Below are 16,357 nucleotides of genomic sequence, written 5' to 3'. Positions count from 1 at the left end.
CAATTACAAGGATATTTATCACACATTTTTATGAAATATTTTTCTGAGAAAATAATGGAAATTATAGGAATTTCTGTGAGAAATTTAGTTGATCCTGGGAAATTTTCTTAAATCACAGGTTAATATGGTTAAAGGAATTCATCCAATTGACTGAGTGTCCATGACTGTGTTCCAGGAACTGTCCTTGGAGGACAATAGATGTTCATACTGATGTTTATCCTTTTGTATTCAGCAAAACATGATAAAGATGGATTTACAATGGAGTCACTTTACATGTACGTTTAACTTACACAAAATCATCTGTACACATTCAGAAGAAAGGAAGGGGCAGCTACGAAGTGATTAAGTAGTGTGAGCAGTTCTGCCCACCATTTTACCCCATAAGTATGTACCCTTGCAGAACCATCATGAGATGGATGACAAGAGGTTACTGGGTTTGGGTTCTATGGCTCTAGCAGTGTGAACATGTAGCTACAGGGTTTTTAAGTGCAGCACAGCCCCTACGCACATTACACACTACGTCATTTTAGGACTCAGCTAAAACAACAGCAGTGTGCTTCCGCTCCGGAGGAGAACCTGTGTCACCCTTGGAGGGGACATAGGTGCACAGTGAGGTGTCTCCCCAAGGGTCATTTTGTCTCCGTCTATACTTCAGGATGCTGACTTTGGAACCCAACCCTTACCGAAGATGTATCTTTCCCATATTTGATGCCTCCATCTTCTGTTAGAAATGCGTGGCTAAATTAAACTAGAAAATGGTCTTGTAATTGCCCCAGCAACACACTGGGAATTTCCTAGAAAGTTGATCTCCAGGTTACTACTAAGCTACTTGACTCTGAAGAAGGAATCAAATAAAATGTCACTTCAGTTTCTCTTTCCCAACTTGAGAAATATATCCAGTAAGACTTCCCATACAGATACTACATATGCCATAAATTGCAAAAACCTTAGTAAATCCAACCTCTGCCTGGGGAATAGGGATTGTATATAGAATAAAACTGAGCCATTTTGCTCCAAGTATTACCTCCTATCGGATGTAAACAATTTCATTTGAATGCCCTGTGTCGATAAAATGTCTAGTCATGGTCAAGGATTCAGATTCCATCCAGTGACTTTGAGGGAACTACCTAACTTCTGTGTTTCCACCTACACATCCAAGAGATCATTCTTACCACTTTCTTCATTAGAAACTACTTCTAACATTTAACTTCTCCATTTTCTTGTGTGGTTAGCACTGCCTGATAGGTTCTACTTAAAAGAATATAAAATATGTTGAGCTTTTTGGAAGAAAAGTAGTAGGTGTGAGATAGTGGTGATATTTACCTTACTATTTTGATGTTGGTAATTGAAATGAAATGACTTCAGTAGAAGGAAAAGCCCTAAGAAACACTGTTCTGCCTTCTGTGAAGTCAGGTTAATAGATGCTGTGTATGGGGACACCATGTTTTTATCCTGCTTCCCTACATTTTGTCACCTAAGCTGGTGACTGACTGAGAAAGCCAGTGTCATTTGAAACTGAAAGCGCAAGCACGAAAAAAAATACCAGTCAAATCGAAAAGGCAGTGCTTAACTATTCATGGTGACTTTGAGCTTACTTTGTGCTTATTTTGCGTTTTACCCCTGCTCTTAAAAAAAGAAGTCCTAGAAGGAAATGACCACCTACAAAACACTGATGTAGTGTAAATTTCGATCATATTTTTTTTTGAACCAGTTTTTTGTTGTTATTTCTTAGAGTTAACCACAAACCTAGACCTGGACCATAAGTCCTAGTACACTCAGAGTTAATTAGAAATATACATACTCATGACTGATTGAATTATTAGCATACATTAAAGGGGAATTTATACATTGCCAATGAATCAGCTCTGGAAGAGAGCTTTCTAATTCAGTCACCACTCTTTTTCTGGATGAGGAAATAGAGGACGAAGAGATTAAGTTATTTGGCGTTTGTCAGTTTAAATTTTTAAAAGATCAATTCCCTTGTTAGGCCAGAGGTCTGCTTGTGTGTCTGCATCCTTTGGCTGTGGTGGTGCCTCATGCCAGTTGGGTCTGTAATTGCAGAGGGGGCTGTGGTGCCCACCCTCAGGGTGGGACTGGATAAACTCTTCTGTTTGTTAACTGCAGCCTGGCAGTGAGCTGGACAACTTGGAGGAGATTTTGGATGATTTGCAGAATAGTCAATTACCACAGCTTTTCCCAGACACGAGGCCAGGCGCCCCTGCTGGATCAGTTGACAAGCAAGCCATCATCAATGACCTCATGCAACTCACAGCTGAAAACAGTCCTGTTACACCTGTTGGAGCCCAGAAAACAGCATTGCGAATTTCACAGAGCAGTGAGTATGAGATATTGATGGTTATGCCAAGAAATTCCCATATAATCACCATTAGAAACAGTGATTATTAAAATCTGATACAAACAGCTTAGTCACTTGAAGGTTTTTGTGATCAAATAGCGCCATCTACTGCCCGGGTTCTTCAAAACACCATTCAAAATGGACTCTCTTGAACATGGCCTTCCAGCATTCTCTTGTGGTTAATTTAATCAATTTGCAGTGAGACTGACCTACATAGATAAAGTTCTTTGGGTGGTTGTCATGTTTCCCTTTATTTTTGCTACTGCCTTCAGAAATGGGGTTTAAAATAGACTTTATGTGTTTGAGTATATAAGTGGATACTTTAAATATATAAAAAATTATAAAGTTAGGCTGACTTTTTAGGAATAAAATGCTATTAAAAATTCTTAATATTTAATCATAATATGTGAACGGGCTCTACACATTAAAAAAGTCTTATCCTGTCTCTTAGGAATAATCTTTTAAATATCAGTTTGAATGGAACTTTATCATACATGTTTTCTAAGTGCACTTTAACTAATTTGATATAGAGCTGGAAGACCTTAGACTATTTTAGAAAATACATTTTTTCTATCATGTATTCTTTTTATTTTAGATTTTGTAAGTTTAAGACGAATTCTTTCTTCACCAGGATCACTTAGTTTACAAACTCAGTTACCTGAAGTAGTCCAACAGTTTTGAATGGAAGAAAATCTCTCTCCTGTGCAGAGAGACGTCATTTATGGAATGATAAATGACGTCCTTAGTTAACTTGGTGAACAGAATGATTTTTCCCTCGTCAAGTACAGTCTCATTCTGTGCTTAGCATTTGTTCTGAAACTGTAAATGGCAACCATCAACCAAATCACAAAATATCTTTAATTACTAGATCTTTTCTCAAGTGATTCTTGATTATTCTGAAACGGATAAAACAAAATAGTTTGTGTTTGTTATCATCTCTCAAACCTTCGTGTTTCCTGAGGAATGGAAGGTACTTCTGGACCGTGGGGGATCACAAAGTCAAAGAGTCGGGGAGTGAGTAAGAAGCACACTAGAGAAGTTTATGCTCATTAACCGGAGGCATTAATGAAGGGTGGCATGAGGACTCATGCTTTCTCCTCTATTTGTACCTGCTGATGGTGGTCAGATTGTTGAGTGCTAGCCGGAGAGCTAAACCTGAGGGCATCATGATTAAACATACACCATTTCCATTCCGAGCCCTAATTCTTCTAAATATTTTATTTCTGTTATTAATTGTTAAGAACTTATTTATTCTGAATGTTCTGTTTCATACTATGCTTTATGTAAGTCAGTGAAAATAAAATACTTGATATTATTTCATAAAGTAGCTCTATAAACTGTCCTTTATAATATCTGTATACTTTTAAAATTTAAAAATGTTCTTATCAAATTATTGGTACCTATGTGATAGGTACAGTGCAGTGCGCACACCACCATGGATTCTTGTCCGTCCACCATAAGAATCATTTCAAATCTGAATGTGTCCGGAATTTAAAGAAGCTGTATTTAGAAGATTAAACAGGGCCCTAAATCTTTAATACTGACTTTAGGGGGCAGAGTTCACACTTAAAAGATTTTAACTTCCAAGGCAAATAGGTACTTTTAACCAAATTCTACTTCTAGAAAAGTCCAGTTAAGAAATGCTATGTCCAAACCACACGTGTCTAGGTTTGGGGCTCTATACAGGAGAGGTTTGTAGCTTCATAGCTGTGACAAAGCAGGACTCCTAAATTCCGATAATGGCACATATGGAGAAGACCATACGAGTGTTTTACCTAGCAAATAGGATTAAATGTTAGAAATTAGTGTTGGGGAGGAAAATATATGGTAAAAGACATGGGGGTTTTTTCCTCTCTTTTTGCAAGATTGTTAAGAGTTAAAAGACCTGTTGATTAAATTTTTGTGCTGCATATGGTTGTTTTTTTTTTGGTTTTTTTTTGTTTGTTTTTTTGTCTGTGAGTTTGTCTTTTACGTAGGCAATTGGTCCCTGATGTGCATATCTTTGATATTTTACAGACAGCATTTTCCCTGATCACTGCTTCTGTTGCTGTTCTTTTTCCATTATCCTATATTAACCTTCAATTTTCATTTGTTTTCTCCTTAGCTTTTAATAACCCACGACCAGGGCAACTGGGCAGGTTATTGCCAAACCAGAATTTACCACTTGACATCACATTGCAAAGCCCAACTGGTGCTGGACCTTTCCCACCAATCAGAAACAGTAGTCCCTACTCAGTGATACCTCAGCCAGGAATGATGGGTAATCAAGGGATGATAGGAAACCAAGGAAATTTAGGGAACAGTAGCACAGGTAAGGGCTCAAATGCACTGTTACTTTATTGGTGGGTTATTTAACTTAATGATGTATTCATCCACATCAAAGTAGTAGAATTTTTCAAATGAATTTTTTTTTATGTTAGAAACTAATACTAGAAGGTAAGAAAATTCTACAAACTTTGACTGGGAGAGTGGCATGTGAAGCATTGGGAAACATTCCAGTAAGCTGACTGTTTTATTCTGTGATCATTACTTTTACGAGGTTTCTAATCATTAATCCTATAGCATAGGCTTATGTCTTCTATTCCAGTTTACTGTTCTAGACATTGTAGGGTTACGTGTAAAATGATTTGGTGGCTGCTGGCATCTCCTGTAATCTGCTGATAATCCCAAAACTTCCTATTAATTGATGATTTGTTTTTGGAGAATTTCAGAATGAAAGTTTAAAATTCAGCCAACTTTTCATACTTATAAATGATATAGTTCTTCAGAAAAATATTAATTAAAAATAAAGAACTTTACATGGTAATATGCTTGATCTAAGAGTACTGGGTCCAGGGCTCCCTTTTTGAAGATATATGACTTTGCCTGTGATCTGGTTTCAACCTTGACTTGCTATGACTTCAGGTATCTACCAAGTTGCCCCTGCACATTTGCTAGATGGTACTCAGTGTCATCACAACTACCACATTCTCACACTTCCAGCTAATTAAGGCTAGAAATCATCTGAGCAGCAGTGATTGCTATTACCACCACGTCCTGTACCCTATAATATCTATTTATCACAGACCTAGTAGCAGGATGCTGAGTTTCCTAATGAACGCTCACAATTTACAGCCTTCTTCCTTTGACAAAATGAAGTACTCAGGAAAAAGGCATTGAAAGAAATAGATATTATGAAAAGAATTTATATTTGTTCTTGTTTTTTTCTTTTAGCTTAGTCTTTAATCTCTGCATACGCATTGCCATTTTAGACAGCTGGCTGAAAATGAGAATTCAGTTTAAGGGGAAAAGTTGGATTTATTTATTTTCAGGTATTGATGAGCAAGCAATTTGTGGGGAAACGTGTACCATGCTGTATTAAAATCGTTGATTCCTTCAACAAATATTTATTGGGCGCCTACCATATGTGCCAGACACTCACTACTTCACTGCTTTATGTATTCACAGAAATAAGGACCATATTAATTTTATAATTTAAGATAAATTATTGATTTATGTAAACAAAATACTGCTTTCTGCAACATTCTGTAACAGAAAAGGAGCCCCAGTGACTTACTAAAAGTGCCTCCTTATTAGGGGAACACAAGAAGTTCTGAGTTCTTGGAGAGGTCTTGGAGGGAGGAATTTAGGGGTATACCTGTTTTCAAATCTGGGCAGCCTGGAGATCACTGGTGTCCAGACTCTGAAGATCATAACAGTGCCTGTGCTTTGTTTCAAAAAAGAAAAAGAAAAAGCCTGAAAGAGATTGAGACCCCAGTTACTATAATTGCAGGAATGTTGTTGAATTGCGGGTCGTTTTTCCTTCTGCTTTCTGGACTTGCCGTAATCTTGTTATATTATTTAGAGACCAGGTTTTTGGAAAAATAAAATGCCTATTCTCCCATAATACATTTGTGTAATTCAAATTTAATCTTCAAATGGTTTTTAAAATATATATTACTATAATATTGTTCTGTGACTTCTTCAAATTAATTATCCTTTATTCCTTATCATCCTGACATAGCACATTCTCATTTCACAAGTGAAAAGCCACCCACAATACATGTTCCCTCTGCTTCTTAAATATACCCTATTTTTAGTTATTGTAATTAAAGTAAATGAAAGCAAGCCATCTATTTGAAAACAACTTTTATTTTTTTTTAAGATTTTATTTATTAGAGAAAGCATGAGCGGTGGTGGGGAGAGGCAGAAGGAGAAGCAGACTCCCCAGTGAGCAAGGAGCCCAACATGGGACTTGATCCCAGGACCCCAAGATCATGACCTGAGCCAAAGGGAGATGCTCAACCGACTGAGCCACCCAGGCGCCCCATAATGAAAGCAAAACTTTTATATATCCATCATTAAACATTTTGAAATGCGGGGTTCTCACTGGGATTTTTTTTCCCCTTTAGAACATCAAGTCTTAGCCAATATTTGGCCATTGTCAGCGTCCCCAGGGGCCAGGCCAGAGAGAGTAAACACTTGATACTGCTTGGAGTATTGTGCTCTTATTGTTAAGTGTTAAATAACTGATAATATCTCAAGTATAAAAAGATTTTACCAATCTGCCCTAACCCATTCTAGATCTATGTGATCAGGAATGTGGTGGTCCAGGTATATTGAAGTACCCTATAAGGAGGAGTTCCCTTGCCTTGGATATAAAAAACTGTGGTAGAAAGATCCTGTAATTTCTTCATGTTTTAGAGGCTACCATGGTCAATTTTGAAGCTTAACAATTATAGTAGTCTGAAAGGGAGCTGAGGATTTAAAAATGTGACATCGGCTTCATGGGATATTCTGTGATTCAGATTTATAACCAGAGTATTGATTATCAGTTTAAACCTTGTTTCTCTTAGCCTCACCTCCCTTTTGGAAAGTAAAGCACTGACGTGTAGATCAGCTAATGTGATTCACTTCCTGAGGAAGGAAGTTGGGGTTATCCACACACCACAGCACCTGTTTCTAAGTACATATGGGAACAATTTTAACAGCTTTTCCGAACTATGAAGAGTGGCAAGTCTGTGCTTTGAGCAACTGTAGAAATTGCCAACTCTTGTTTCTTAGCCAAGGGTCTGCGTCTGTCCCAACGAGGGCGTTACCTATTGGGCCAACTGTGTATTACAGAATGATTGTCTTCCACAGAGTGAGATCATCTGGTGTTCATACGTGCTGACTATGTTTTCAGTTACCCCATGTCTCTGTTTCCTCTGGCTTGCCTGCAGGAATGATGGGTGGTAATGCTTCCCGGCCCACTATGCCATCTGGGGAATGGGCACCACAGAGTTCTGCCGTGAGAGTCACCTGTGCTGCTCCCACCAGTGCCATGAACCGGCCAATCCAAGGAGGTATGATTCGGAACCCAACAGCCAGCATCCCCATGAGACCCAACAGCCAGCCTGGCCAAAGACAGATGCTTCAGTCTCAGGTCATGAATCTAGGTAAGGTAGTTCTAGTGCTCTTTTTTTTTTCTTAAGATTTTATTTATTTATTTATCTGACAGAGAGAGCGCATGCGAGCACAAGCGGGGGGCAGGGGCAGAGGAAGAAAGAGAAGCAGACTCCCCGCTGAGCAGGCCGCCCAACGTGGGACTCAATCCCAGGACGCCAGGATCATGACCTGAGCCAAAGGCAGACGCTTAACCAGCTGAACCACCCAGGCACCCCTCTAGCACTCTTTACTTTTAATCTCCTTGCTTTCTTAGAAGACAGTAACAGCTCCAAAAGTTCTTTGAGGATATGCTCCTCATTTGCAGTTTAGGTGATTCCCCTCATGGCAAGCTATCATAAGGGAGATTTTGCTAGAACTCTATAGAATCATAGAATCTGAAAAGCTTTCTAGTTACATTAAAGAACGAACTACATTTATGGTGTTTTATTTTTATTAAATTACCTAATTTCAACCTTTGGGGGGAGTGAATTGGAGTGTCACACTGTAAATGTTATACATATATTTTTTAAAAACATTTCAGTGTTACAGCAGTGGTTCCTAACTCTGGGTGATCATCAGAATCATCTCAGGACAAGATGCAAATTCTTGGGCCACCATCCTAGACTATTAAACCAGACTTTCCAGGGTCCTCACTGAAGGTACAAGGTCTTCTTAGAACGTCTCACAAAATGTGAGGATCGCTAAAATTCTATTTGGATACAGTTCACATGTTATTAAGATTAATGGTCTGATACATTATACGACACCATTTGTATGAAGTGCCCAGAACAGACAAATCTGTAGAGAAAGAAAGTAGTAGGTAAGTGGTTGCCTAGGGCTTGGGGTATGGGGGACATGGGGAGTGACTCCTAGTGGTCATGGGGTTTCTTTTGGGGGGAATAAAAACGTTCTAAACCCGATTATCGTAATGGTTGCACAGCTCTGCAAATATACCGAAACCCACTAAGTCATATACTTTAAATGAGTGAATTGTGTGGCATGTCAGTTATATTTCGGTAAAACTGTCATTTAAAAAAAAAAAGGTTAATGGTCTGTACAACTCATACATGAGATTGTTTTCTTAATCATTGACATATTAACCTTCTTCTAAATCTTGCATGTTAGCATAATTCAGGTAAGTTAATGTTTATGTACTTTTTCATATACTTAGATATTGCACGATGAGTAAGAGCTAAATCATTAACGGAAAGGTACCAGGATTGTTTTGACAAGACAATGCAGAATTCTCATCCTACCTCTGGCTTCCGCTTTCCTACCTAGTTATGTAATTGCTCAGCACATTTTTGGCTTATTTCTGAGAGTGACATTCAGATAGCCTTTCTGCGGAGAATGTACTTCGAATTGATGAGTGGTTTCCAAACATAAGTTCATACAATTTGAGGCTTCTGTGGAACAGTGCTAAAAATGACCAGATTTTCATGCAAAATTAAACTGAGAAATTTTTTAATGTATTGATTCATTCATTAAAATATCATAATTAAGGGGCACCTACCTGGCTCAGTTGGTAAAGCATGTCACTCTTGAGCCCCATGTTGATTATAGAGGTTACTTGAAATACTAAATAAATAAATACCATAATTAATAAATCCCTTATATCCAGAAATTCAATTTATTTTCCATATTTCTTTACTGAAGAGCACCTCACCTGGCCTTTGAGCTGTGTATTCTGTAGCTGAATTTCTCTTGATTTTTAATAAATTCAAAAAAACCCTGAACTCAACAGAAAATTACCTATTTTAACGGAAGACAGGTCTATAGATGGTGATAACAATAAAATCATTGAAAAGCTCGTGTCATCCATTAGCTTTAAACCTCTAAAAAGAACTTCTAAGAAAGAGCACATCTGAGTTGTCTGGGCCTTCTTTCTGTTCCACCCTCTCTCTTCTGGGAGAGCTAACTGAATTACAGTTAATAAAAGTTTAGGAACAAGTGATCTAGCGCTTCTCAGAAGTATGGTCCAGGACCCTGATGCCCTTTCAGGGGGTCTGTAAGGCTAAACTATTTCCATAATAATCCTGAGATACTCCTGGCCTTCTTCACTCTCACCTCTCACAAGCATACAGTCGAATTCTGGAAGTTACATGCTGTGTGATATCACCATAGGTGGAATGTGGGAGCACGTAGGAGTCTCTGGCTCTCCTCTATCAATCCAAACATTAAAGTACGGATTTTCAAAAATCTAAAACAATGCCAGTAAAAGGATTTTTTTCATTTCTTATTTAAAAAACTTGTTTAGAGGCGTCTGGGTGGCTCAGTCGGTTAAGCGTCTGCCTTCGGCTCAGGTCGTGATCCCAGGGTCCTCGGGTTGAGCCCTGCATTGGGCTCCCTGCTCAGCAGGGAGTCTGCTTCTCTCTTCCTCTGCCGCTCCCCCCTGCTTTGCTCTCTCATTCTGTCTGTCAAATAAGTAAATAAAATCTTTAAAAGAAGAAAAAAAAGAGCTTGTTTATGTTAACACAGAGTGGATTTATTGTAATTATTTTAAATGAATGAATAATTGTTTTTTTCTACTTTCCAATGTGAATTTCCCATACAGTAAATATCAATAAGATATACCCACATAACAAAACTAAAAGGTCAGGGTGCTGGGGTGCCTGGATGGCTCATCAGTTAAGCCTCTGACTCTTGATTCTGGCTTAGGTCATGATCTCAGGGTCATGAGATCGAGCCCCCCACTCCACCCACCCCACCCCCAGTGGGCTCTGTACTCAGTGGGGAGTCTGCTTGAGATTCTCTCCCTCTCCCTCTGCCCCTCCACCCCGCCCCCTTGCTCTCTTTCTCTCTCTCTCTCTCTCAAAGAGAGACTATAAAAAGTCTTCATTTCCAAAAGTTTAGAGCTACCACTGTATATATTGCCTAAAGTGGGTGATAAGCCTTGATATTTATTGCCTTTGTTTCCATTTCAGAACAAAAAGTCAGTCTTACTATTTTTACCTAATTATTATGCGTCTGTCTTTTCCATTTTATATAAACCAGGTATTTCACTTTATATCACATAGAGGAAATAGGCACTTCCTTGATGACGAGTTGTAAAGGTTTTTGTCTTCTCTCTTTTTAGGGCCATCTGAATTAGAAATGAACATGGGGGGACCTCAGTATAGCCAACAGCAAGCTCCTCCAAATCAGACTGCCCCGTGGCCTGAAAGCATCCTGCCTATAGACCAGGCATCTTTTGCCAGCCAAAACAGGTGAGTCCTGAGTACCCAGGAAATCCCAGAGAAGAGTGGTTCATGATGAGTTCTCTAAGTTATTTTAGACCTCTGCCAGAAGTTAATCGTTTCCTCCTAAATAGTTGGTCCTGGCCAGTTTTCATGTATTCAGACTATATCATCAGTTATTGGACAGGGGGTATAGGGGAGGGAGAAATCCAAAAATCAGGTTAGACCTAGGGCATGTCTTTAAAACGTTATAATTTAGTTGGAAAATAAGATGTACATTAGTAACTAATATAAGGTAGTATACTACTATAAATGCTGTAAGAGAAATAAATTGGGAGAGAGCGTCCCACTGGAGTGATTGGAGAAGGTTCAGTCTTGAAGGAAAGGTGTGATTCAGGAGGCAGCGATGGCAGGAAGCCAGTCCAGCAGGTAAAAACAGCATAGTCAGAGCCTGGATGTTACGGAAACAACCCGTGTTTACGGTAACAGAGAATTGTCTGGTTTTCTGTTGACATATATTTTACCACTTAAAACAGTATAGTAAAGGCAATATGAGAAGATTTGGCAGGAAGAGATTAGTAATAGATTTATAGGAGGTCTTAAATACCAAACTGAAGAATTCAGACTTTTTTCTTTAAGCCATTGAAAATTTTTTTCTTATTTTTTTATTATGTTAATCAACATACATTACATCATTAGTTTTTGATGTAGTGTTCCATGATTCATTGTTTGTGCATAACACCCAGTGCTCCACGCAGAACGTGCCCTCTTTAATACCCATCACCAGGCTAACCCATCCCCCACCCCCCTCCCCTCTAGAACCCTCAGTTTGTTTTTCAGAGTCCATCGTCTCTCATGGTTCGTCTCCCTCTCCGACTTACTCCCCTACATTCTTCCCCTCCGGCTATCTTCTTCTTCTTTTTTTTTTCTTAACATATATTGCATTATTTTTCAGAAGTACACATCTGTGATTGCCATTGAAAATTTTTTTGAGAAAGGAAGTGGTATGTGATCATGTTTGATTGAGATTTTTTGGTTCTGATTAGCAGTCTAATAATTTTTCTTTGTGGGTCTTTTCTCTCTAGCTGCTTTTGAAATACTCTTTGTATTTTCTGTATTGTACCTTTACTACAACGTGTCTGGGTACAGATTTATTTATACTGCTCGGTATTTGGTGTATGCTGTACTTTTTTTAATCTGTAGATGTGAGTTTTTTCATCAGTTCTGGAAAATTTATAGCCATTATCTCTTTATATACTGCCCCCCTCCATTTTCTCTATTCTTTCCTTCTGGGATTGTGGTTAGACATGTTACACCTTCTGTGCCTACACTGGATTTTTAAAAATTCTACCCTCCAGGGGCACTTGGGTGGCTCAGTCGGATAAGCGTCCAACTCTTAATTTCAGCTCAGGTCATGATCTCAGGGTTGTGCGATCGAGCACCGTGTTGGGCTCTGCACTGGGCGTAGAGCCTGCTTAAGATTCTCTCTCTCCCTCTGCCTCTCCCTCTGCCCCTCCCCGCTGAAATACATTCTACTTTCTTAATCCGTGTATTTTCTATCTCCTCATCTCTCAGTACTACATCAGGATAATTTATTATCCAGTTCCTTAATTATCTCTTCAGCTATGTTTAGTCCAATCATGTTTTTCATTTCTAAAAACGTTATTTGCCTGGTCTGCTTTTCACAGTCTCATTGTTTGCTTATTCTTGTGGTTCCATCTTTATATCTTTAAGCATTACACTCATCATCTTTTCTGAATTTCTTTATCTGATAATTCCAATATCTAAATTTCTCAGGAGGTCTAAATCCAATATTGGCTCTCACTCATGAAGGCGTATTTCCCTCAGTATTTTGGTAATCTTGCATTGGAAGTTCATAAGTGCATCTTGTCCATTGAAACATCTAGGGTTGCCATTGTGGATACTTTTCTTAACAGCAAATTTGCAGTACTCTCTGCCAGAGGAGGGGGTCTACTCCAGGTTCCCTTAGTTCAGTCCAGCAGCCTCAAGTTAAGTCCTTTTATTTCTCTTTGGCCCAAAGCCCCAGCTCTTCTTATTGCTTTACGGGTAAAAACACACCTATCACCAGTGGCTCAGGATGCTCAAATTTTAGCTCATACATGGTCTTTGTTTTGTCCTGTGCTTGCCTCTTTGAAGTTCCATTATTCCCTGCAAAGCCAACATCACAGTTATATTCTATGCGTAATCTCATTGTTTTTAGTAGCACACTGAAAGCAGGTGTTGCTCAGGTGACCTTGAGCCCTAGGTGATGGTACCACGTGACTGGTTGGGTGGGCAAAGAGACCCTATGCAGAGAGAGAGAAGCCTAAGCCAGAAGGCACTGTAGGAACTTAAAGGATGCCCGTGGTGTTTTCCAGGAAGCAAACTTGTTAGAAAACTTAAACTATAGCAGTTTGGCCTTGAGGTTCATAGATAAAGAGTTGGAGTTGAAGGCTCAATGATTGGAGATTATTCTAGTTTAAAATAATGTAATATTCTTATCAAATTCACAGATGATGAAAGTCAACAGGGTTTCTGAAATTTCATAAAAGTAGAGTACATTTTCAGAGTTTCTTATTTGTTTTTTTAAAAATACAGGTTTCAGGGCACCTGGGTGGCTCAGTCGGTTAAGCATCTGCCTTCAGCTCAGGTCATGATGCCCAGGTCCTGGGATCGAGCCCTGAATAGAATTGGGCTCTCTGCTCAGCGGGGAGTCTGCTTCTACCTCCCCCTCTGCCCCTCCCCCTTCTCATGCTCTCTCACGCGTGCTTGTGCGCTCTCTTTCTCTCTCTCTCTCTCTCAAATAAATAAATCTTTTTTAAAAATACAGGTTTCAGGGTACCTGGGTGGCTCAGTCAGTTGAGCGTCTGACTCTTGGTTTCAGCTCAGGTCATGATCTCAGGGTCCTGAGATAGAGCCCTGCATTGGGCTCCATGCACAGCGGTGAGTCTGCTTGGATTCTCTCTCTCCCTCTTCCTCCTGCCCTCCCCCCACTCACGTGTTTTTTTTTTCTCTCTCTCGCAAATAAATAAATCTTTTAAAAAAAATACAGGTTTCAGAGTGAGTCCTACTCCAAGACCTAACACTTTGTCATAGTCGGCATTGCACAGCTTGGAGTTGTGGTATGGTACCCGTCTTCCTTTCTGTATCTTAAGGGAGAGTAAGGGATTCAAAAGATTCAGTGAAGTTTAAAAACAAAAATATCAAAAGATGAATGTGAGCCCAGCAATAAGATATATGAGGGAAAAGTAGGGGGCTAGTTATTTCACTGGAAGAAAATTAGGGAGAGTGCTTTAATAACGGTCTCGAGACAAGGAAGGAGGGCTGGTTGCTTACCAGCTATCTTGCTTTCACTTAGGGGGAGAAACTAGTGTTTTCAAACCCTGCAGTGCCTCTGAATCACCCCTGGGGTCTCATTAAAAGGTGGGTCTGGGTGGGACCTGCATTTCTAATGAGCCCCAGCATCTCTGGCCCCCCCACCATGCACTGAGCAGAACTGAGGCGGGAGAAGGACCGAGCGAGCAAGAACGGCACGCGATCTGGGCACTCCCGCTGGATGGGCCACAGGGGCGGCCTGCAGCCTCGGTCAGTGCACCTGCTTGGGTGTAGAGCGTCGCCCAAGCAACCACCGCCGTCGTACTTCTTCGGTTCTTCCAGTTCATTGAGTCTAATTTCATGGTGTCAGTGAGTGTTACGCTTTTTCTAAATGTGTTTATTTGATATGCTAAAAAGCCACCCGTTTCCATGGAAACTGGCACGTAATAAAAATGTGGTACAGTCATTAAATCCAGTGCCTGATCATTGTTTTGGATGAAATGTCAAAGATCGGTTCCTAGAGAATACTAGGCCCAAAGTTAGGATTCTCACTGTTGCCCAAACAGCTGAGGCCTCTTAAAGCAAAACTGGAAGAATGGCAGTTTCTGCAGAGCCGGGTCTTGGCGGCGGCGCGCAGGGTTTGCGGGCGAGTCTCTGGGCCTGGGCACTGCCCCTGTTCTATCCTTGTGCTCGTTCAGTTTCTTCGCATGACCGCCCTGTGGACAAAACCTAACATTTTCATCCCTGTGAAAGTTATTTCCGTTTTTCCAGCCACTCACCCCCCCCCATCTCTTATTCTAAATAATTCAGTTTGGAAGAAAGTTGTGACCAACTTGATGGTGATCTTATTGTCATAAGCATTCAGAAGTGATGGACAACAAAGGTTCTAACCACATCTCTTTTGAAAAGAAAAGCAGTGCTTTATCATCTTTTTTTTTTTTTTAAATGCCCTTCCTCAGTATCATCATTAACATTTTGTAGTTTTACTGCCTCCCTGTTTAGGGGTAGGTTTGTAATGTGTTCTGATCCCAGCATTAGTTTATGTACACATTTCAAAAAGACTGTAGGTTAGCCCTTCAATCGCAAACATATTCTCATACTCATGTATTTATAGCTGAATTTCCATTTTCTGTAGTTTCATTGTGTTTTATTTTCCTTGATGTAGTATGTAAAAGAGATATTTAAAATACAGCCCCAAATTTATGGATGATTTCTTGACGATTTCTGTTGGATTTATAAAAGTGACTTTGTCTTGAAATACAGTAGCTGCCTTCCATGAAAAACTTGCTTTCACATTAAGGTCAAAATTCTTGAGTTAATTTGGTTTTCTTTGGTTTGAAATCATCTAAGTAAAGTTGCTTTTGTTTATTTCTTATCATGTGGTAGCTGTTAACTTTACTGTGGAATTTTGAAGATACAAAAAGTAGTGGTAATGGTATGGTTTCTCAGACATGAGCTCAGAATTGACCTTATTCCCCTTCTTATCGCCATCCTTCCTCTTTTGCTAGTTCATAAATAAAAGTGCAGATTTCAAGAAACAAGGTTTCTGTTGATGACAGATTATCCTTTGCTAGTTTATTAATCATTTTGCGCCAGCCTGTGCCCTGTGTGTGTTCTTTCCTTTATTCCTCTGAATTTCATCCTTGTCTTAATATTGTAATGTCTGTCAGATGCTGTCTAGATTGTAACTGTATTTGTAATTGCCCAAAATGCAGGGTAATAAGTAGGCATTTATAAAGTTGGGATTGAAAGTCTGGATTGGTGTTTTTTCCATAAGCCAGTTATACTATGATGTCTCTCAGGGAAGTGATAGACTTGTAGTATGCCCAAGTTTATCATATCAAGCCACAACGCAGTGTATTTTTCTGAGTATAAAGTATGATACCCTGGCTAGATCAGGAGCCTTTTATTTTCATCAACTGGAAATTTACTGAACCTATGCAGTTTCGAGTACTGGGCCCAACAAGGAGATTTAAGATCTCCTCACTGGGTACAGTCCAAAGTTGGTGTTTTTTAACATAAATACCAATATCAATTTTAAGTGGAAAAGAGACGGGGAAGCATGGAGTGACAAGTCTTGGCCTTATAGTGGTGTACAGGCATC

At 39.5% G+C, this 16,357-nt stretch overlaps 1 protein-coding gene across 8 annotated transcripts in view; it reads left to right on the top strand.

Annotated features, from left to right (window-relative positions):
• The window catches only part of NCOA2 (nuclear receptor coactivator 2), a 285,796-nt gene that overhangs the window by 245,562 nt on the left and 23,877 nt on the right, over positions 1-16,357 (top strand). For 7 of the 8 annotated variants that reach the window (XM_027596559.2, XM_027596551.2, XM_027596567.2 and 4 more), the window contains 4 exons: positions 2,125-2,335; positions 4,461-4,667; positions 7,558-7,773; positions 10,839-10,968. In XM_027596559.2, the coding sequence (XP_027452360.1) occupies positions 2,125-2,335; positions 4,461-4,667; positions 7,558-7,773; positions 10,839-10,968 (764 nt within the window). The remainder of the gene's footprint in view (positions 1-2,124; positions 2,336-4,460; positions 4,668-7,557; positions 7,774-10,838; positions 10,969-16,357) is intronic. The other variant, XM_027596602.2, reaches the window with a different exon arrangement.

This window comes from Zalophus californianus, chromosome 4, assembly GCF_009762305.2.
Source record: "Zalophus californianus isolate mZalCal1 chromosome 4, mZalCal1.pri.v2, whole genome shotgun sequence".
Taxonomy (NCBI): domain Eukaryota; kingdom Metazoa; phylum Chordata; class Mammalia; order Carnivora; family Otariidae; genus Zalophus; species Zalophus californianus.
The sequence above is the reverse complement of the archived record's forward strand: the minus strand, read 5'-3'. Positions and strand labels throughout refer to the sequence as shown.